The sequence below is a fragment of the Sus scrofa genome, chromosome X (assembly GCF_054392235.1).
Source record: "Sus scrofa isolate SSC_HxYL_T2T_F1_AM1 chromosome X, Sscrofa_HxYL_maternal_Yorkshire_Landrace_v2.0, whole genome shotgun sequence".
Taxonomy (NCBI): domain Eukaryota; kingdom Metazoa; phylum Chordata; class Mammalia; order Artiodactyla; family Suidae; genus Sus; species Sus scrofa.
Window position 1 is genome coordinate 67095238 of NC_139401.1, and position 23428 is coordinate 67118665.

Genomic DNA, 23428 nt, shown 5'->3' on the forward strand with positions numbered 1-23428 from the left:
TATGTCAGAACCACTGATTTACTTCATTCTCTTAGTGATATTGTCAAGTGAAAAAGCAAACTGTGGAACAATGTATAATATCCCTTATATAGGGAAAAATAAACAAAAAATATATTTCTAAATACATTAGATCTGGAAGAACAAATAGCAACCCGATCACTTTGGTTTCCTCTGGGACAGGGACCGGTATTAGAGTGCTGGAAAGAAGTATATATAATATTCGATTTAAACAACAAAAATATATTCATCTATTATCTTAATAATCAAAATACCTTTTATATAAAATTAAAAGAATGATGGAGTTCTCTTGTGGCACAGTGGGTTAAGGATCCAGCATTGTCACTGCAGTGGCTGGGGTCCTTGTTGTGGAATGGGTTGGAACACTAGTCCAGGAACTTCCACATGCCATAGGCACAGCCAAAAAGAAAAAGAAAATGAGTCAACTACAGAAAATATGATATATAAAAAAGGAACAGGTGCTATGGGGATATAGAGGCATACCAGAAAGCACAGATGCTATGAACATACAGATACCCAATCCCAGCCTGAGAAAAACAAGAAAGGTCTTCAAAAGGAAGCTGAAAGGAAAACCTAAAATGAGCCTTGAAAGATGAGTGGAAACTAGTGAAGAAAAATGTGAATGGGAACAAAAAGATGGAGAGGGAACTGTATGTATGAAGGCATGGAAGCATAAAAGAACATAACTTTCTCTGGGAACTAGAAAGTTCATCAGACTTGAAGCATAGAATCTTTGTAGATGAGTATAGGATTTGGCTTTTACACTGAAAGCAATGTGAAATTTTTAAAGCTAATTTGAGTCACATCCATTTTAGAAAGATCACTCTAGCAGCTGCTGTGCAGAAAATAGATTGGACAGTAGTAGACACAAAAAGCCCACTTTGAAAGCTACTTCAGTAATCCAGAGGAGTTCCCTGGTGGCAAACAGGTTAAGGATCTAGTATTGTCACTGCTGTGGCTCAGGTTTGATCCCTGGACCAGGAACCCTCTTCACATGCCACAGACACAGGCAAAATAATAATAATAATAATCCAGAAGAGAAAAGCTAAAAGGGAAGGGTGGGGGTTGATGAAAGAGGGCAGGCAAGGAACAACAAAATGTTACTTAATATTGGACATTTAAAGTTTGAGAAGGATTTCCAAATAGATGTATTCAGTAGAAAGTTGGACAGGTCTGGAACTTGGGAGAGAGGTCTGATTAGAATCATACATTTGGGGAGTTTCTGTCGTGGCGCAGCAGAAATGAATCTGACTAGTAAACATGAGGTTGCAGGTTCGATCCCTGACCTTGCTTTATGGGTTAAGGATCTGGCGTTGCCATGAGCTGTGGTGCAGGTTGCAGACGTGGCTTGGATCCGGCATTGCTGTGGCTGTGGTGTAGGCTGGCAGCTGTAGCTCCAATTTTACCCCTAGCCTGGGAACCTCCATATACCATGGGTACAGCCCTAAAAAACTAAATAAATAAAGTATTTTTTTAAAAAAATAATCACACATTTGGGAATCAAGTTACTGAAACCATGAGGATTCATTCTCTTCTGTATTATAAACCTTACCTTCTCAGCTGGGTCCTTTCCAATATCATTTTATAAGCAGACTGAAGTCTCTCAACTTTAAGGGACGGGGGATTCTTTTCTCAACTCCATCTTGCCATCCTCTACTTCTTCATAGAAAACTTTTGAAGGAGTTCCCGTCGTGGCGAAGTGGTTAACGAATCCGACTGGGAACCATGAGGTTGCGGGTTCGGTCCCTGCCCTTGCTCAGTGGGTTAACGATCCGGCGTTGCCGTGAGCTGTGGTGTAGGTTGCAGACGCGGCTCGGATCCCGCGTTGCTGTGGCTCTGGCGTAGGCCGGTGGTACAGCTCCGATTAGACCCCTAGCCTGGGAACCTCCATATGCCACGGGAGCGGCCCAAGAAATAGCAACAACAACAACAACAAAAAAGACAAAAGACAAAAAAAAAAAAAAAAGAAAAAAAGAAAACTTTTGAAAACACACACACACACACACACACACACACGGAAGTTCCCAGGCCTGGGATTGAATCTGAGCCACTGCGACCACGAATTTAATCCACTGCACTGGGCTGGGTATCAAACCCAGCCTCTGCAGCAACCCCAGTCTCTGCAGCAACCCCAGCCATTGCAGTCAGATTCTTAACCTGCTGCACCACAGTGGGAACTCCAAAATTTTGAAAAGTCTTCGACGCTCTTCCCAATTCCCATCACTCCATGGAAATAGCTATTGTAAAGGCCACCAAATCCAACAGATGCCTTTCATTCCTCATTCTTATTTTGGTCTTTAGCAACATTTAATACAGTATTAAATGTACCTCTTCCTTCCTTCCTTCCTACTTCAATTCCTTTGGTCTTCATGATACCTCATCCTCCTGGTTTTCCTCCTACATCTCTTCCCATTCCTCAGCTTCCTTTGTGAGCTTCTCCCTTCTACCTCTTACTTCCTCTATAATCCAACCAAGGAAGATGGAATATTATTGGAAAATTATTATGGAAGGGTTACAAATTCTATTGCAGATAATCATGAAAGCCTAAAAGGTACTTCTCCCATTATGAATCAATATCAAATGAACAAGCACAGCCTTCTGCTGAAATCACCCACTGTGGTAGGCTAAAGACCCAAAGATGTCCATGTCCTAATCCCCAGAATCTGTGAATATTTTACCTTAAAGGGCAAAAGAGATTTTGCAGAAGAAAAAAACACTTTGATGATGTAATTAAAGATTTAAGTGATTTAAATTAAAGTTAGGGAGATTATCCTGGTAGCTTCCACATAAACACAAAGTCTTTACAAGTGAAAGAGGGATGTAGGAAAGTCAGATGAGATGTAAGGACAGAAGTAGAAGTTTAAGTGGAGATTGCCAGCTTTGAAAATGGAAGAGGATCATGAGCCAAGGACTGCAGAAAGCCTCTAGAAGCTGGAAAAGACAAGGAACAGATTCTCCCCTAAAGCCTCCAGAAGGAACACAGCTCTGCCAACACCATTTTAGCCTGCAAGACCTACTCAGACTTTTGACCTCTAGAGCTGTAACACAATAAATCTATGTTGTTTTACACCACTGAGTTTGTGGTAATGTGTCACAACAGCAATAGGAAACTAACACATCCACTTTAAAAGGGAAAAAAAAAATGGAGGAACAAACTGAATCCTAAGGAAAAGATGGCTGGCCCAAAGAAAGCTCTGAGAACATTTTATCATGACAAGAAAAGACTCAAGGAACCTCTTCTCCAGAGTAAGTCTAGAGAGACCACATGGTGGTTTTTCTTCTATTGTGACTTAAGAGCTATTTGTCTGTATGGGCTCGGTGACTCTCCTGCTCCCACTCTTCAGAAGGTACCTGACACTAGGTTGCTTCTTCCCTTCCCTTTGGTTAACTCACATGAGGATTTCTCTAGGAAGACGTTAAGCTCACCTATAGGCTACCTCTTTGCAGCATGACGGCAGAGACCTAGAAAGAGCCAGTGCCGTATAGGGACTTCCCACTGGGAGTTCCCATCGTGGCTCAGTGGAAACAAATCTGACTAGTATCCATGAGAATGCAGGTTCAGTCCCTGTCCTCGAGCAGTGGGATATGGATCCGGCGTTGCCGTGAGCTGTGGTTTAGGTCAAGCAGACAAGGCTCGGATCTGGCATTGCTGTAGCTGCGGTGTAGGCCAACAGCTACAGCTCTGATGTGCCATGGGTGCGGCACTAAAAAAGAGAAAAAAAAAAAGAAGTTCCCACTGATTAGTGGATGAGAGCTGGGTGTGGGGATGCTGGGCTCTGAATGGCATCCTTCTTTACAGGAAATGACCCCCCTCATCAGGTGTCCCACTGAATACAGCCAACTACTGAGATCACAAAACATCATGGACAAGACTTCAATTGAGGACTCTGGAGTTTCACAATCCTAAGGTCCCTTTATTCTTTGCTGTGTTCCAAGACAGACAGTCCTTTGAAAACAAAGAACAAAAAAATATAGGTCACTCACACCATCTACGAAAATAAATTCTAACTGTATCAAAGATGTAACCAAACATATGGAAACCCTTATACAAGTATTAGAAAACACAGAGGAATGTTTATGACCTTGGCATATGAAAGACCTTATTAAACAAAACAGAAAAATCAAAAGCCAAAAAAGGAAAGACAAATCTGATCTCGGAATTTAAAATTTCTACTTAATAAAAGATACCATAAAGTTAAAAGGCAAGACATTGGGAGAAAATATTTGCTGTATAAAACAAAGAACTAATATTTTTCTTTATTTAACCGGGATAAGAAAAAGAAAAACAATATAGAAAAACAGGTAAATAATATGAGCAGACATATCATAGAAAAACACAAATGGCCAATAAACATATGAATGCATGTTAAACTTCTCTCTTAATCAGAGTACTAAAAATAAACAATAAAATTCTATTTTTTACCTATACTGGCAAAACTTAAAGTTTGATAACATTCAAGAGTTCCCGTCATGGCTCAGTGGTAATGAACCTGATTAGGATCCATGAGGACGCAGGTTCAATCCCTGACTTCGCTCAGTGGGGTAAGGATCTGGCATTGCCATGAGCTGTGGTTGTAGGTCACAAACGCGGCTTGGATCCTGCATTGCTGTGGCTGTGGCATAGGCCAACAGCTCCAGCTCCAATTCCACCTCTAGCCCTGGAACTTCCATATGCCACAGGGGCGGCCCTAAAAAGCAAAAAAAAAAAAAAAAAAAAAAAAAGTTTGAGAATATTCTATGTTGGGAAGAGTAAGAAGAAATGAGACCCCTATACCCTGCTGGGGGGAGCATAAACTAGTACAGCCTGTTGGAGAAACATTTGGCAATATCTACTAAGATTACAAATGCATGCAATTTCCGATACCACTCCTAGGTATATGCCCTAAAGCAAATGTTCAGATGTTCTCAAAAGGTGGGAGATCCCTGGGAGTTACCAAGACACTTTCAGGAGGTCTAAAAGATTCAAAACTATTTCCATAGTAGTATTAAGATGTATTTGCCTTGTTTACTGTGTTGACATTTGTACTGATGGTACAAAAGCAAAGGAGGGAGAAAAAGAAAAAGCAAAGATGGGTAAAACTGCTGATGCCTCAGCACTTTCATCAAGGCAGTGGCACCAAACTGTACTAGTATTCACTGTATTTTTTTCACCACCACACACCTAAGAATGTCCTTGATGAAGCAGTAAAAATTATTAAATCTCCATTGCTGAGTACACAACTTTCTAATATTCTGTGTAATAAAACAGGAAGTACAGATAAAGCATTTCTGTTGCATGCTCAAGTTGGGTTGTGCCAAGGAAAAGCACTTGTGGAACTGAGTTGTGAGCTGAGGTAGTTACTTTTTTAAAACAACTGACAGATAAACCATGGCTATTCAGACGGGTATTTGGCAGGCATTTTCTCAAAATGGTTACAAAGTGAGCCTGTAACTTCAAGAAAAACAATTGATAGTGTCTGGTACTGATAAAATTCGAGATTTCAAGCAAAAATTAAAATTTTGGAAAACTCGCACCTCCACCATAGGTTTGGCAGCTTTCCAATACATAAAGACTTTTCTGATGAGAGCAGTGGTGCTCTCATCATGTGACTTTTTGACACTGCCTAATGAACTGTGCTAATATTTGAAAGACCTGCATAACTCACTGACACCAACATTTTCCAAATTGTCAATGTATGATGTTATAAAATCATGCACAGTAAGAGATATATTAAAGTATAGGGTAGACCAATGGATTTCAATGTAACAAAACATAAAAAGTTGATTGATATGGTTTCAAAAATCCACATTAGGAGTTCCCGTCGTGGCACAGTGGTTAACGAATCCGACTAGGAACCATGAGGTTGCGGGTTTGGTCCCTGCCCTTGATCAGTGGGTTAAGGATCCGGCGTTGCCGCGAGCTGTGGTGTAGGTCGCAGACGCGGCTCGGATCCCGCGTTGCTGTGGCTCTGGCATAGGCCGGTGGCTACAGCTCCGATTAGACCCCTAGCCTGGGAACCTCCATATGCCGCGGGAGCGGCCCAAGAAATAGCAACAACAACAACAACAAAAGACAAAAAGACAAAAAAAAAAAAAAAAAAAAAAAAATCCACATTAAAAGTAATCTTTAGGAGTTCCCGTCGTGGCGCAGTGGTTAATGAATCCGACTAGGAACCATGACGTTGCGGGTTCGGTCCCTGCCCTTGCTCAGTGGGTTAACAATCCGGCGTTGCCGTGAGCTGTGGTGTAGGTTGCAGACGTGGCTCGGATCCCGCGTTGCTGTGCCTCTGGCGTAGGCCGGTGGCTACAGCTCCAATTCAACCCCTGGCCTGGGAACTTCCATATGCCGCAGGAGTGGCCCAAGAAATAGCAACAACAACAACAACAAAAGACAAAAAAGACAAAAAAAAAAAAAAGAAAAAAAAGTAATCTTTAAAAAAAATAATCTTTAAAAAACTATCACTTGTTGAGAATTGATATAGTATTAAAGAATATCCACAATTATCTGAAAAGGCTATTAAAATACTCCTCATTTTTCTAATTACATCTGTGTAATATACTTCAACCAAAACATCATAACAGATTAAGTACAGAGCAGATATGAGAATCCAGATGTTTCCTATTAACTCTATTAAAGACTTTAGACTTGCAAAAAACGTAGCACAGTTTTACTGATCCCACTAATTTTTTTTTTTTTTTTGCTTTGGAAAAGTTACTTTTCATCTAAAATATTATTTATGTTAACATAGGCTATTGCTGTTATTTTTATGAATATTTTAAAATTTCTAATACATTGAATAGTGGTAGATATAAACATACATAAACAAATTCTCTTAGGCATGTAAAGGGGTCCTGACATCAAAAAGCTTGAGGGCCACTGCCCTAGAGAAACTCTGACTAAAAGTATGTTCAGGAATGTTCATAGCAGGACTGCTTGTAGAAGCAAAAAAAAAAAAAAAAAAATTGATAAAATCTAGTAGTCTATCAATAAGCAATGGTTAAGTAAACTATGTAATAGCCATTCTATGGCATATTATGCCACTTTAAAAAAAAATGAAGTAAACCCAATTAAAATGTTTCCAAAACATTGAATGAAAAATAGTTTCAAGACATGTACATCGTACAACACAGGGAACTATATCCAATCTGTTGGGATAGAATGTAAAAGAAAAGGAATGTGTGTGTGTGTGTGTATACACACACACACATGTATGTATATATATAATTATATATGCATATATATATACCACTGGGTCACTTTGCTATATCCAATCCCTTGGGATAGAATGTATGAGAAAAAGAATGTGTATATATATATATATACACATATGTGTATATATATATATACACATTATATATACATACGTATGTGACTGGGTCACTTTGCCGTACAAAAGAAATTGGCACAAGATTGTAAGTCAACTCTACTTTAATTTTTAAAAATATATAATTTAAAATTTTTTAATTAAAAAGATATGTACAGCATGGTATACATTTTTTACAGAAATAAAAAAAAAAAAACATTGTCTTTAAAAAAACAAACAATGGCTACCTTTCAGAAGGGGGAGAGGACTAGGGTTGTGGGTAATGGCCAACGTGCACTTTAGCTCCATCTATGTGTAATGTTTTGAGGGTTCTTTTTTTTTTCAAGGAGAATGTACTAGTGTAATTAAAAATAATTAGGAGAAAGGAATAAAGTCGTTAACAGGTCAAGTCCACTGACGCTGAGGAAGAAAAGGGAAGGCTCTGAATCCAGGCTCAGAGGAACAATGTATTTGCTGCAGTGGTTCTGGACCTAATGAGTCTAGGAAGGAGCGACGAGGGGTGAAATGACGCAATGAAGGGGATGGATGGCTCAAATGGTGGTGGCCATCCGGGTGGCGGAACTTTCTGGATCAGGCACCTCCCTTACTGGGACTTAATACAAAGAAGCCCTTCACGGCTGCAGAGCCCAGCCTCTCCCGCTTCCGCCATCATGAACCCCCTCCTTGTTGCCAACAAACTCTTGCCCCACTCCGGGTCCCTGATCCCCCACTCCCCAGGCCACATCAGAGGAAAAGCTCGGAGCTGCTGAATGGAGCCCTGCAGGGTCCGGGTCCCTGATCCCCCACTCCCCAGGCCACATCAGAGGAAAAGCTCGGAGCTGCTGAATGGAGCCCTGCAGGGTAAGGCATGGCCCCGCTAAGCGCCAGACAAGGAGACTACAGCCAGAGTCGCGGTGGCACACCCGGAGACACCCTTGAGACGCCTAAGCGTGAAGGGGCTTGGGGTGATGGAGGGAGGGGGTAAGAGGATAGCTAGATTGCGGAGGTGCCGACAGTTACCAAATAAACTGAAGGAGCTCGGAGGAAACCCCGCCGGCTCTTCCAGGTACCCTGAGAGAGGCTTTGCTTTCTAAAGCAGCGCCACAGGTCCCTACTGGCCTTCCCTTCCAGCCAACCAGCAGGTCCTCCTGTGGCCCACCCCCTCGACTAAGAAGCCAATCAGAGGAGAGTATGTGCTTTCCATTGCATAGGACCAGTCAGACTTTCCAGTACTTCTGACTGACATGTAGATAGCCAACCAGAAGAGCGGAGGCCTGGTAAGTCCGCCTTCCAGCTCAATCGCCATCTCGTACTACTACTACGTCACTGTCCTCGTCTCTGTCCCTGTATGTAATCTTAAGGTTTGGAATCCGAGATAAACAATCAAGAAGGAGATCCAAGCTAGAGGAATCGTGGCCCAAGAGGCAAAATAATATTTCCCTGAGTTTCCAAGGAGGTTGGCCCTAAGGGCAGATGAGTCTTCTGTATTGAGCTGTCAGTGCGGCTCTGGGGTTGGCCTCAAGTAGTACCAACCTTAAAAAAAAATATTGGTAGTGACAGCGCTTCAGACAAGTGACAGCGCTTCAGATAATGTTACTTTACCACTAGACTAATTGCTTCGTTTCCCCCAAAGCCAGGTGGAATGAAAGCTAGGAACACCCTGGCCCTTTAATTGAGATTTTTGGTTTTTCTATAGTGAAGATGCTCAATAAGCAATAAATACTGCTTCTAGGACAACTCAAATGAAATCTGGGGGAAAAATTAAAAAACCTGATAGTGGTATCGTTACAACTAATTATGCAAATTAAAACTAAGAAATACAACTTTTATCAAATAGTTTGGATAATTAATTGTTTAATATTTTTCCACTTTTAGCAAAGAAAACTTTTTTAGGGAAACAGGGAATTCTCCACTTTTGTGAAGAAACAAATTCTCATTTGCTGTAAGTGGGAATCTAAACTACATTCTATAAGAAAGTAGCTTAGTAGTACCTATCAAAATGTAAAATGCACACATCCTTTGACCCAGGGATTCTTTCTCTCAAAATCTACCCTACAGAAATACTTACAACACATGAGCAAGGTTATATGCAGCATTACTTATAATAGTGGACCACTGGAGACAAATTTCCACCAGTAAGTGAATCATTCAGTGATGATACAACTATACTATGAAACATGATGCCATCCTTTTTTAAAATGAGTTAAATTTCCATGTACTAATGTGAGAGGAAGTTCATACCATATTACAAAGTGAAAAAGTTGCAAAATAGTACATATAATATTCAATTTTGTTTTTTAAAAAAACTATATTGTTTTTTGTGTATACAAGTGTGTGGGTATTTACTGATGTATATGTATGAATATATGTATATCTTTCATATACATATATTTGTATAGAGAAATGTCTAGGAAGACACATACCAAATTAAGTTATTCTTGAGGAATGGGGGTAGGGAGAGGGACTAAGTAGAATCTCACTTTTTACACATTTTTGTTTTGTTTGAATTTTGTTAACTAGCATTACTTTTGAACTTTTATCACCACAATAAAACATTTCAACAAAATGGGCACTTTTGTAATCAGGTCAACAGTTATAATTTATATATTTTAAATAGTTCTATATAGTTATGAGGTGACTATTTCATTTAAAAATTTCATGTGGAAAGCTCTAAAATAAAATTAGGGCAACTATAAATCAAATCAACACTTCAATGCTGAGATTCAGTGGAGTACCCATGACGTGACACAACAAGATGTGGGCAAACAAAATCTAATCAGGGTAAGTGAAGAGTCATTCATTTCTAGGAGAGAACACTAACTGCACAATAGCAAACTCCATCACAGGGGGAAAACTGTGCTTTCACCTTTTTGGTGGCATCACCTCCAGGGTTTCTCAACTCCTTGGCAAGGGTTAGAAATCATAAACATTAGAGATTTGGGAGTTCCCTTGTGGCACAGTGGGTTAAGGATCCTGTGTTGTCACTGCTGCAGCGAGGGTCGCTGCTGTGGCACAGATTTGATCCCTGGCCCAGAAACTTACATATGTGGTGAGTGCAGCCAAAAAAATAAAAATAAAAAATAAACATTATAGATTTAAGATACCTAATGTATTTAGTCAAATCCCTCATTTTATAGCTGAAAAAATAGGCCCAATGTGGTGAAGCAATTCGCCTAAGGTACTAGAGCCAGCCAATAGCACAGCAAACTCCAGAACCCAGGTTTCTATTCCAAGCCTAGTACTCTTTCTACTACTTTTCAGATCTTCCTGAGTCTTCATTCTGACTACATATGAGGAAATATTTTTTAAGCCTTATGAATATTAGACATGCCTATATTTAAATTTTAGAACAAAAATGCGTAACAAAATAAAAATGTTTATCCCTCCACTAGCACAAATGATCAAAAAAGTTGACTTATATGGACAGAAAAAAATATATTGGTATAATAAATAACAGTTTCTTAAAAAGTACACATAACTTTCTGTGAATGTTTTTTATTGTTCATTTAAGAATTACTGTTTTATCCAATTCCTGAGTGACCTCCAATTGGCAGTGCCTCTTAATCCTTTACCTTCAGTTTCTCTTTATCAAGTAGTTGGATGATCTATATACAAACACTTAAAACCACCATAGGAAGCACCTATTTAAAGAAAGCTTGCCATGACTTAAAAATTCCTTTATTCTGTATAATGTTAATGATTACCCCAGTTTGTCCATTTTGTAAGGAATGAGTTTTCTGTTCTCAAAAGCATAGAGAGAGGGAGAGAGAGAGAAGGGAGAAAATAAAATAGGGAACAATTTTTTTTGTACAAGCCAAAAATAAAAAAGATAAGAAGAATGAGGGGTGGTGGGTGGTTGGGAAGGGAGTGGCAGAGAACCACAAGCTAAATTAGTCACAAAGTGTTTATATTTTAAAAGTAAACTTGAATACTGCAATGTATAAATGGACTAACAACCACCTAAACGTCAGGCTATAATTGAAGTGGTGTCCAGTTTTAGACTCTATGACTTAGGGACACATAAGGACCTTGGAAAGATTTCAGAGTAATAAAGATAAAAGGGTTAAAAATGAGCCAAGTGAGGAAAAATTAGACCTGTTATGTGTTTAAGAAGAGAAGACCAAGGGTGACTCAATAGTCCTCAAGGATAGCAAGAAATATCCATTTCAGTGAGCAACTGGTCTGCATTTCCACAGCAAAAAAAAAAAAAAAAAAATTTACTTAAATTATTACAGCATGTATTTGAAGACAGAAGTGTCTTACCTAGGATACCTCATCAAACACAAGCTCCACAGAAGCCTGAAGTGTGCACCTCTCTCACTCTATACTAGCTCAACTCACCTCAAAGAAGGGTTCAAAGGGTCATTAAGGCACCTTTGGAATGTGAAGATTTAGACTTCTTTTGGATCTAGCTACTATGTTCAAAAATTTGTTTAGCCTCCATCCCCCAAGTTCCAGTGTTAAGGTTGAGCTATGAATAAAGGGTGTTAATTAGTAGTAAATACCTACATGCATGCATAAACTTGAATTCCTTATAAAAGTATGCTTCCCTTTCTCCTTGGTGTTGATGGGCTTGGATTTGGGGTTCTTTTCGGGACCCAGTTACATTTGACTCCAAAGAAAACCTGATCTGATTATTTTTTTTTAAAGCTGGACAAATAACTAGATGTGCCTGGACCTTTTATTTTATCTCTGGCATGTTTTTGTCTTCTATAAATATCTCCTAAACCAAAGTATAAGAAATAATAAGGTCTATGAGGAAAAAGAATATAATCATTTTATTTGTACCACAAGCACTCCGCTCCATCACAGCCCAGCTTTTAGCATAAGGCTAGACATACAGGCAGCTACTAATTAATACCTGTCAAACGATGTTATCTGTCCAAAGTTTTGTTACTATTTTATTCTATAGCTGCCTTTTCTAATTATTCTCTAATTCATTTTCCAACCCTGCTGCCTGTGAAGGTTGCATTTCTATCATTACTCTTCCTTTCTCCTATCTCACAGAAATAGCTATTCTTCCCTGTCCCCTCAGATATCTTTAGTCATCTAACTCCTGAACTACCAAAATCTCTTAACTTCTTCAATTCCGCTCCCACTCTTCTACACAGACCCAAATATCATTATGTCACCTTAATTCATAATGTTTTGACATCACTTTCTATACCTTCTTTCCATGCTCAACTACATGATTAAAACTAGCTTTGGGAGTTCCCATGGTGGGTCAGCAGAAATGAATCTGACTGGCATCCATGAGAACATGGGTTTGATCCCTGGCCCGGCTCAGTGGGTTAAGGATCCAGCATTGCCGCGAGCTGTGGTGTAGGTCGCAGATGCGGCTCGGATCTGGCATTGCTGTGGCTGTGGCTGTGGCTGTGGCCGGAGGCAACAGCTCCGATTAGACCCCTAGCCTGGGAACCTCCATATGCCATGGGAGCGGCCCTCAAAAAGACCAAAACAAAAACAAAAACAGTTCTCAGAGTTCATTCACCTTTCTGCCTGCATCAAATCTATTTGAAAGGAAAAGTCTCCATTAAGGTTAAAAAGACTATGAAAGGAATAGTGTTTGTAGGGGTTGTGTGGGGGGGAGTGTTATAGGATGAACACACACACATGTGTTTATGTACACACAGAGCATATGCATATACATATATATACACATACACATACTATAAATATATTCTGCCCAAATTAGCACAAACCCACAAGCTTAAAAACCAAATCTGCTAAATCTGACCTAAACCACAGTTACTGAGCCCTATGGCTACTTCCTGCAAACAGTTGCATTACCTCTGTGACAAAGTCAATTGCAAGCTGCAAGAAGGACAGGTAAATATTGCTACAGGCAACTTAGGATTCTGTTTTTTAAAAAATTTAAATGTAAAACTTACTTATGACCTAAGGACACTGACCATGTTGTATGATTTCTACACAATACCCAGAATATCCTAGAAACTAAAAAAATACTAAATTTACAACTTAGGCAGGAAAACAGAGGCTTGCTTCACAGTGGTTTAATATGAACAGAGTTGAATATGACATTGTCTGACAGAAGAATGAACATTTTGCTGAATAAAAGCCCCAAGTCAGGATATATACACAGCAGAAATGGGGCCTCAGGCTCTCAGCACTTGTGCACAATGAAAGAAGGAATCTTTAAAAAAAAAAAAAAGTAACAGGATACAAATGAAAAAGGCAGCAACAACACCAACATTGGGGAGGTGGGAAAGGGAGCAGAGCCTTTCTCAAGGGGCTGTTCAGCCCCTGGCACAGGCCCAGCAGCTAGAAAGCTGACCTGCCTCAGGGAACTTCAACATTTAGATGGCCTCTGAATCCCATGTCAAAATTCAATCCTAATCTCTCCGATCAGGGTCTTGTCAGAATCAGTAATCCTTTTCCCCCAAGACCCTATATAAAGAACTCCAATCCTTCCATGATAGGGATTCTAAGGAAAGAGCCCCCACTTTTGACCTGACACCAGAGTTAACCTACTCCCGTGCCACCATTTGGGATAGATATTGGGCCCCAGCAAACAAACCACTACCTCCCAGACAGAAGCCCAGGAAAGTCGTCAGCCCTGATAAATTGCTTCAGACTCTAAGATTTAGAAATCTATACCCAGCTTGCAAACCCTAGCTCAACTTCTGGGAAGAATGCTGGAGTTCCGTGGGAAACAAGTGCAGGCAGTTCAATAACCCTGTGACCAAGCTGGGGAGGGCAGTGACAACTCTTGCCCCTAAGCCCCATTCAACAGCTCAAAGTGCTTAGGAGAAATCAGACTGTGTGGTTTGTTCATGTGTTTCTGCCCTGTGGCAGCACTAAATGGAATGGGGGAAAGGGAGAATGGAAGGAAGAGAGTGATGATGCCCTTCCCTACCACCAGGAGGTACCTGGAAAATGATCCACTCCAACCCCTCAGGGAGTTACCTGGCAGTGGTGAGTTTCCCCCAGCCCTAAAGCCACCAAACCTGCAAAGCTAACCCATAAAGTAGCAAGGGCTTGGGGAGGGAGAACTGCTGACTCAGCCTATGGTAATGACTCGCCTACTGGTGAGCAAGAACAGGCAGCCAGAGTGGGGAGCCACAAAGGAGAGGGGCTAGGCAACAGGAGCTCCCCTACTGCCCTATGGCTTTCTTCTGACTCTGAAGCAGCCATGATGGGCCCAGAAAACCCAAACACATTGCGCCACACAAATGACTGCTTTGACTCTACCACTACTACCATGAAAAGCAACAGGGAGAGAGAAAATAACAAAGGAAACTGTTGCGATAACTGGGATCAGGCCTGGAGAAAACAAGGAGAGCTTTTGAGTCTCTGCCACCTTCCCCAAAAGGAAAAAGTTCATGCAGGTAGGAAAGGCAGGATGTTTCCCTGCTCGGCGTTCCTGGTTAAACCTAAGAGTAAGAAAAATCCCCTGGACTTGCAGCATCAGTATGTATCCAAGTGCCTCACCAGCACAAGACACGCCCCCCACAAGGTCAGCCTTCTGGCATGGGTAAATGCCCAAGAAATTGCCTTCCAGTCCAATCCCCCCACCCACCCCCCAACCCCAAGCAAAGGGCATCTGCCTGTGTGGTTTCCCACCTCTCCTCAGAGAAGAGGATCCTAGCAGAGTGCCCATGGTATGGTAGGTACCAAGGAACACAATGCCAGACAGTCTTATCAGGCCAGGGGACGGGCAGCCAACTTCAGATCAAAGAGAGAGAGAGGCTTAGTGTAAAAACCAATGTCATTTCAGCAGGAAAGTAGAGGGCAAGTGGTGAGAGGGGCTCCTACTGGCGCACCTTCCCGGGGACGTAGTTCCTATCAATTGCCTCCTCCTGCAGGAACATGTGTAGGCAGCGTTCGTTCTGAGCCAGTGGGTGCCCAGCAATTCTGTAAAGAGACCAAGATGGTTATCAGTAGTATTTGGGATCAGAGAGAATTCACAGAGGAATGGGGTACTGATGTGGACAGGGGAAGAAGGGCAAAGTCGGCCCTGAGGTTCAAGTAAGTAGAAGACAGCAGCAGGGCACCACTTCAACCCTAATATTGCAGAGGGGAAGAGGAGAGAGGGGAAAGAGAGGAGGAAATCCCTAGACACATCCAACATGCAGTGCTTTCACAGACCCCAAGGTACAGAATCAAAATTCTGTTCAAAGGAATGGCGTTTTACTGTCCAGTTAGCCCAGCACACAACCGGCACCATATCATATTACCCACTACAAAAGAGGAGAGAGGAGTTCCTATCATAGCTCAATGGAAACGAATCTGGCTAGTAACCAAAGGATGCAGGTTTGACCCCTGGCCTGACTCAGTGGGTTAAGGATCTGGCGTTGCTGTGAGCTGTGTTGTAGGTCGCAAACACGGCTTGGATCTGGCATAGCTGTGGCTATGGCGTAGGCCAGTGGCTACAACTCCAATTCAACCTCTAGTCTGGGAACCTCCATATGTCGGAGGTGTGGCCCTAAAAAAAAAAAAAAAAAAAAAAAAAAGGGAGAGAGATGAAACATACAGAAAGACCAAGATGGCAAAAGAAGCAAGAGGAAGCCTCAGGAACTTGACTTACTTGTTAATAAACTGTTCGAGGCCCTGCCTCCTTTCTTCAATAAAGGACTCCTCAAAGATCCCTTCGTCTCCTCGAAAAGGGAGCTGCCGCTTTAAGGCTTTCCCAGGTAGTGGTGGTACTACAATCTGAAAGTAGACACAAAATATCAGTCACACAAGAGAGGACAGAGAGGGAATGAGATGGCAAAGCACTGTGTACTTCATTTCTATCAGGCAGAGGGTCCATCCTATGCATGGCCGGCATCATGCAGGAACTGAGACCATAAAAACAGTCAGGATGGCTCAGGTCATAAATTAATTCAACTCTGTTTTTGTGGGAAGACGGGTTTGCCATCTCAAAAGAAAGGAAATAAAAGTCCAAACATTCCTCATGTTCTTTAACAGTCCACCACCATCCAAGAATTTAGCTCTACTTTCCATTTTTAACATTTTTAACATAGGAATTAAGCTGTATGACTTTACTAGCGACTAAGTCAAGCAATACTGTTTCTTCATAATTTCTCGTGAACACAGCACTTTCAAGTTTCAAAGAGTATCACCCAAATCCAATATATTGGGATTTGGTAGATAGAGTGTGTTCACCCTCTCTACTGCCTTCAAGATTTTATAGATAGATCATAGATCATAATCTTATGCCTTCTAAGCCTATGCAGATCTCCTCCCCTAAGGGTGCCACACAAGGAAAAAGGCCATACCTTACTATCTCGCTCCAGCTCATTTTTTAGCCACTCAAAGTCACTGTAGCGCCGCCGTACACAGGACTCCTTCAGCTTGAAGATAGGTAGATTTGTCTACAGGGAAGAAAGAGAAGAGAGATGCTAAGTAACATTCAGCCCCTGACAGCCATCTGCCGGAACCACTTGAACAGGACATAAGAAACAGCTCCTATGGACCATGCTCTTATAACCCTTTCAAAACACCACGGTGTGAATACCAATCCTTACCACATCCATCCTTCACATGTGGTGATTAGAAGTCTCTTGCTGCGGGAGTTCCCATTGTGGCTCAGTGGTTAACGAACCCGACTAACATCCATGAGGACACAGGTTCAATCCTTGGCCTCGCTCAGTGGGTTAAGGATCCGGTGCTGCCATGAACTGTGGTGTAGATGGCAGACACAGCTCAGATCCTGCGTTGCTGTGGCTACAGCGTAGGCTGGCAGCTGCAGCTCAAATTCGATCTCTAGTCCAGGAACTTCCATATGGCGCAAGTGCAACCCTAAAAAAAAAGTCCCTTGCTATTTAGAATTTATAGAATTTATCCTACAAACAGACTTGAAGTTATGCATAAACATGTGTGTACAAAGGTTTTCACTGAATTTTCTCATTTGTAACAATAATATATGTCCATCAAAAGGTAACTGCTTAAATAAATTATGGTACACATGTACAGTGGAATACAACTATGAAAATAATGTGAAAGGTATCTATGCCCCAATATGAAAAGATATTAAAATCAAGGTATAGAACAGTATATATAGCCTACCTCTGTGTTTTTAAAAGGGATATACATATATATAAACTAAATATTTATTCTGAAAAGATACTGGTAAAAGTGACTGACTTTGGAGAATAAGACTAGACAACTGGAATGGATAGGTCACATTTTCATGGTACAATCTGAACTTATCATGTGCATGTATTACATTTTTTTTGTCTTTTTAGGACCACATGCACAGTACACGGAGGTTCCCAGGCTAGGGGTCGAATTGGAGCTACAGCTGCTGGCCTATACCACAGTCACAGCAATGCCAGATCCAAGCCATGTCTGCGACCTACACCACAGCTCATGCAACACTGGATCTTTAACCCACTGAGTGAGGCCAGGGATTGAACCTGCGTCCTCATGGATGCTAGTCAGATATGTTTCCTCTGAGCCACGACAAGAACTCCATACATTTTCAAATGAAAAGTGAATTTAAGTTTTCTGTAAAGAACGAGATAAGCACCTCCTAGGTATGCCTTCCTCTGCTTTGCCTGTTCAAATCCTCTCCATTCTACAAGTCCCAGCTCAAGTCCCATTTCATCCAGAAAATCTGTCCTGACCACACCAGCTTTGCTTCTCTCCTCTGAACTCCTATGACACTTACACTTTAGCACTGCCTGACACACCATTGTTTTATGCATTATGTTAGTCTTGCTACATAACTAAATTATAATTTCATTGAAATCAGGATCCATGACTACTTCTACATCTCCCTAAAAGCAGACTATGCAAGTTACTCAATGAATATTCAGTTGATTAACAGAGACCCTATGTATCTGTTTACCCTCTCCTTATCCAGAAAGTGCTGCAGAAATTACATTAAGGTGGCTTACCACAGTTTGATCCATGATATAAATCAGCTTATTCTCACATCTTAATCATTAAGAATTTTCCATAAAAAACTTCAAAAAAGAATTTTCCAAAGGCTCCAATCCCCAACAATCCCAAAGCCCTGATCTTCACTCTTATCCACAAGTTCTAAATAGGAATGGCCAAACAAATGCATTAATACTGACTATATTTCCCACCAGCCAATTTGAATTGGCAGATGGAAATAAAAAGAACTACTTTCTCTCCTTTCTCCACAACTAACTCAGAGTGGAAAAAAAAAAAGCATCTTGGAGCTATGCTATAGCTTCACACATTCCTACGTCATGCTTTATAGTCCTCAAGTCTGGAAATTGCCTTTTCAGGATCTAGTTCTAGGTATACGGCATCAAAAGGCAAATAACTGGCCAACTTACATTAGTTAACAACTCTACTCAGGATTGAGGTCCAAGGAATGTCAATGGATGAAAGTGGAGTGTGATACAGGTAACATAATATTTTATTATCGAAACTAGTCCTTAGAAGAATAAATAAGAAAATGAGAACAGTGGCTTCTTCGGAAAGGGGAATCTCTGGAGGGCAAAGGGGGAGAGGAAGACTTGGTTTTTACAGTACAGTTGACATTTGAACAATACAGGTTTGAACTGCGTGGGTCTACATACACAGAGATTTTTCTCCAATAAATATAGTTTATCTTTTTTGTACCTTTTGAATTTTGTACTACATGCATGTATTAACCATTCAAAATAAGCCAATATAGAGAACATTCTCAGAATCCTGCACCAAATATAGATGTATATCAAATCATCACATTGTATACCTTAAACCTAGACAATGTTACCTGTCAATTATATCCCAATAAAGCTAGGGGTAAAAATATATCATGCAAGAAAAAGGCCCTTCAGTATCATATAATTCTAAGTTTCCACCAGAGTTCATTACAAATACTGTGATCCCCAAACAGTAGAACCTTAAATAGTAGGCTTTTACAGAAGCCAACAGAAGGCCCTAAGGAAAAAAAAAATGCTGAGCAGATTCTTCCAAGACACAGTGAAACCACCCACTGCCATTTTGTGGACTTCCTCCTTTGACTTACAAAAATGCTATTCTTTCCCTACTCCCCCCACACGATGGTGACAATAATGTCCTTTCATCTCAGCACCTAGCCATCAAAGGAAGGGGCTACTATGTACTGGGATACTCTCCCAGCTCCAACCTACAAATTATATGAGGAAGACAGGATTGTATAGTACAAGATATAGAGTCCTTTGGCTCTGATCAACACAAAATCAAGGGAAAGGAGAAAAAGGAGCAAATTCAAGTCCACCAGATAACTGACATTTGAATTTTTTATTTGTTTGTTTGTTTTTCTTTTTTAGCCACTCTTGCGGCATAAGGAAGTTCCAGGGCCAGGGATCAAACCTGCACCATAGCAGTGGCCCAAGCCACTGCAGCGACAATGCCAGATCCTTAACCTGCTGAGCCAGAAGAGAACTCCCAAAACCGACAATTGAAAAGCTCCATATATATCATGCGAAGTCACTAGGACATCTCTCCAGACTCTTTATTTCTTTGGGGGGGGGGGGTCCTTCCCTGAGCTATTATACAAAGAAAAAATGTCAGTACCATTTTCTTCTACCATACACAATGCCTAACTCTCAAAGCCCATTCTCTGAGTCTCAGGCTCCCTATAGTGCCTACCAATTTAAAACTGGATGATTTTACCAACTTTCCTCTTTTTTGATAAAATATTAAAATAGAATAAAATATTAAATATTAAAAGCCTATATAGCCATACAAATTAACATAAATACAAATTAACTCAAACCCACAGAATTAGGAACTGCAATCAACCCTATCATCGCTATACAATTTGTAATTGTGGAAAGGACTGATGAAAAGCTTAGTGGGTAGAAAAAAATTTGTACACTAAAGTTTTGCAACTAAGCATTGCCAAAGAGACTAAAGTGTAGTGGAAAGAGTATGATGGGCTTTGGATCAGATCAACCTGCATTCAAATCCCAGCCCTGCCACTTATTAGTTATGTGTACTTGGGCAAGTTAAACTGCATTCTTCCTGAGCTTCCTATCTGTAAAAAGGGTGTTTTTGTAAGAATTTGAAAACTAAAACTTGGAGTTTCCATCGTGCCTCAGTGGAAACAAATCTAACTAGCATCCATGAGGACACAGATTCCCCGGCCTTGCTAAATGAGTTAAGGATCCAGCGTTGCTGTGAGCTGTGGTGTAGGTCACAGACGCGGTTTGGATCTGGCGTGGCTATGGCTGTGGCACAGGCCAGCAGCAACAGCTCCGATTAGACCCCAAGCCTGGGAACCTCCATATGCCTCGGGTGCAGCCCTAAAAAGATAGAAAAAAAAAAAAAAAAACTAAAACGTAATTCAGTGCCTGGCTCACAGTAGGCACCAGATGAACAGTCCCTGCAGTTATTACTAGTCTGAAGAAGAGAACAATTCCGTTCATAATCCCTATGGTTCTTGGGTTATACATCAAGACAATGTCTTCAAAACCCTACAGCAGAGTTCTTAAAATGAACAAGTTACGCCCAGGCTTCCTCAGGTAATTAGGTTCTCTACCACTAACAATTCCCAGCTTTTATCATATTTTGAGGGATCTACCTCCCATTCTTCCCCAGAGAGATGATTTCGAACAGTCCTGATATAGAGAAGTTTTTCTCATTTTTTGCTATCAGCGTTTCTTCAGTTTGGACTTCTCCAAACTTGAATTTGGAGATGATCATTTCTCAATTTGATTTCAAAAACCCAGATGGGAGAGCACACTCTCTCATTCAATTCATTCAATCAAAAATGAAAGCACATACACTCTTTTAGGTCTTCAAATGCTGTTTGAGCAGCATGCTGTCCATAGAGAATATTCTGGCCCTCTAGTCTGAGAAGAAAACATAAGGAAAATTAGAAAACGGCTCTCAAACTTTTTGCCTGTAACCACTTCAATGGGGCCAAAGAACCTGCAAACCATGTACTCTGCACATTCCACCCTAGCGTTGTGGACTAAGAACTAGAGAATAAAGTCCTCTGTAGTGCACACTGGAAGAAGCCATTCCTGGGGCAGTCTTGAAATGTCAGATGTTAAAGTTAAATACAGACCAGGGATTAATATAATGAATCCAAAAGGTTAACCTAGAGCAGAAAGGGCAAACGGCCATTTATATACAGAAAACCCAAATGAGAGCCAGTAAATATTGAAATAAACATTCTGGATACTTCAAATCTAAAGGGTCAGCACAGGATGAGGGCAGCAACTAACAAGCCACCAATCTGAGTGCAAGGTCAGGTTTTCCAGTGAGCATGTAGTACCTGAGAAAACTTAAGCATAAAACACTTCTCTCCTTCAGATGTTAATTCTACGCAAGTCTGGGAAGCACTCAGTCCAAGGGGACTCTCCTAGAAGAGTCTCTCCACCAAGCCCACTGTCTTCCTTTCCTGGTGTCTCTCTTCCCTTTAATCCAGGCTCTGCTTAACGCCATCATCCAGGGAGACCTCATTAGGAGGAAGCCAGGCCTTCCGGTTCCCCCTCTTCAGGTTGACTTCCCACAACCTAGTTTAGTAATGGGACCCCCGCCTTGGCTTGCCATCACCAGCTCTTTTCCACTCTTCCTTAACCCCTTGTGTTGCTACAGTTCTGATCCCTATTTCCTTGAATATATCACTCTAATCCTCTCCATCCTCCCTACCGCCTTCAGTCATGCTTCATTTCTTGCTCATGGCTACTTGCTTTCCCTCAAGCCAGTCTGATGTCCCCCTCAGGAGTTTTCTGTATCCTCGGGCCACAACCGAATGTGCAGACCTCTCTGCAAACCTGTAACACCCCAACCCCCAAATGACCCCTCAAGTGCCTTCTCCACCATTAGCCGTCCCTATGGCAGCCTCCTCCCCGCCCAGCCGCCCGGTCCTCCCTCAGCTGTCTCCCTCACCCCGTGACTCACCCGCATGCGAACCTCATAGGTGGTGAAGCGCGCCCGGCCCACGCCCACCGTCTGTGGATTAAAGATGTCGATCTCCAGGAAGTTACTTGGCGGCCCGTAAGCGTCGGTCAGGTCCTGCGGCTTCGAGTTAAGGCGCCGAGTGTCAGCTACTGCCGTGTCCGACATCTTTCCGAAGGAGAAACCGGGACCGGGGAAGGGGGGGTGGGGGACAGAAGCCGGAGGCAGGAGCGCGCACGGCCCCTCCCGCTTGCAAAATAACCAGCCAACCTACTGACGGCGGCACCGCGTACGCGCGCCCACGCACGCACGCACGCACGCGCACGCTGCCGCTGCCCGGGGCCGGGCACTCTGAATAGCGGCCATGAGGTCGTTTGGAAGTGCTGTCGGAGGAGGCCTCATTCAGACTTCCGGGCGGTGTTACTGGCCGCCCCGGAACCTGCATTTCCAATACGCACACCCCTAGTGTCCTGGGAAGCACTATAGGCGAGATCCGCCAATCGCTGCTCCTCAGCCCAAGAAATTGTCTTACACCATGCGTCAATCTGCAGTGGGCACTGCCCCGCAAGCTTGGATTCTGCAGTGATAGGCCGAAGCCCCGTGACCTGAATAAGTACCGGTTTTGCACGAAAGTAGAAGGGTGGTCTCCGGAGGGTGGGGTTCCGACAATAGTATTAAGAACCTAGAACGCAGCCCAGCCACTTGTGCTACTGATAGTTTCAATTCATTTCACACGCAATTGAGCCCTATTTATGGTGCCAAAAAAGCAGTGAGCATGAGGTCAAAAAAGACGATTTCTCATTCTCACTTCTTAGGAAAATTTGGGCATATCTTTATCCTCCACTTGTTGCCACATAAAAGCTAATTTCAAGTGTTCTCAGCAAACCAAGGGCATTTCTTTCAATACCTTCTATTTCTATTCTGCAAAACTCCACACTTGGCACTCTGAGGTTGCTTGCTTGCAGCCCGTAATGGAGATAGAATATGTGTCTTCATGAGAATATCTATAGAAATACTAGTATTTATATGACAAATTTACACATAGCCCATTTAAAGGGAGTAGCGCCCATATCAATAGTGCTAATTTTAGGTCATCCTTTCTCCTCTTTGCACCAGCACTCTTCTGCTCAAAAAAAAAAAAAAAAAATTCCCATGTCATTTATGCCTGAAATTCTTTCAACGGAGTACAAGGTCCTATAATTTCACAATTAAGTTATTTAATTCAATTTAACTGATATCTCCTAAGCAACTACTCATGTGTCAGGCACCGTGCTAAATACTAAAGACCTAGAGTTCAGTAAGAGTCC

At 41.7% G+C, this 23428-nt stretch overlaps 1 protein-coding gene and 1 long non-coding RNA gene across 2 annotated transcripts; both read right to left on the reverse strand.

Annotated features, from left to right (window-relative positions):
• On the reverse strand, positions 1–4740 carry LOC146394640 (uncharacterized). Its single transcript, XR_014835163.1, has 2 exons — positions 1999–4740; positions 1–1689 (listed from the first exon to the last, which is right to left on the reverse strand). It is a non-coding gene; the product is annotated as an uncharacterized LOC146394640 (long non-coding RNA).
• An 8560-nt stretch (positions 4741–13300) lies between these two features.
• SNX12 (sorting nexin 12) lies at positions 13301–22319 on the reverse strand. Its single transcript, XM_001928070.6, has 4 exons — positions 22125–22319; positions 16544–16639; positions 15850–15974; positions 13301–15176 (listed from the first exon to the last, which is right to left on the reverse strand). Exons 1-4 carry the CDS (start codon positions 22287–22289, stop codon positions 15074–15076), a joined length of 489 nt encoding a protein of 162 aa, XP_001928105.1. The 5' UTR covers positions 22290–22319; the 3' UTR covers positions 13301–15073.
• Between the last annotated feature and the right edge of the window lie 1109 nt (positions 22320–23428).

Bases quoted from the DNA above. Each gene is read 5' to 3' on its own strand.
- SNX12 (XM_001928070.6), bottom strand. From the start codon at position 22,289: ATGTCGGACACGGCAGTAGCTGACACTCGGCGCCTTAACTCGAAGCCG. The intron at 15,975-16,543 runs GTATGGCCTTTT...GTCTACTTTCAG, and splicing joins AGCTGGAGCGAGATAGTAAG to ATTGTAGTACCACCACTACC. The intron at 15,177-15,849 runs GTAAGTCAAGTT...GTCTCTTTACAG, and splicing joins CTCGAACAGTTTATTAACAA to AATTGCTGGGCACCCACTGG.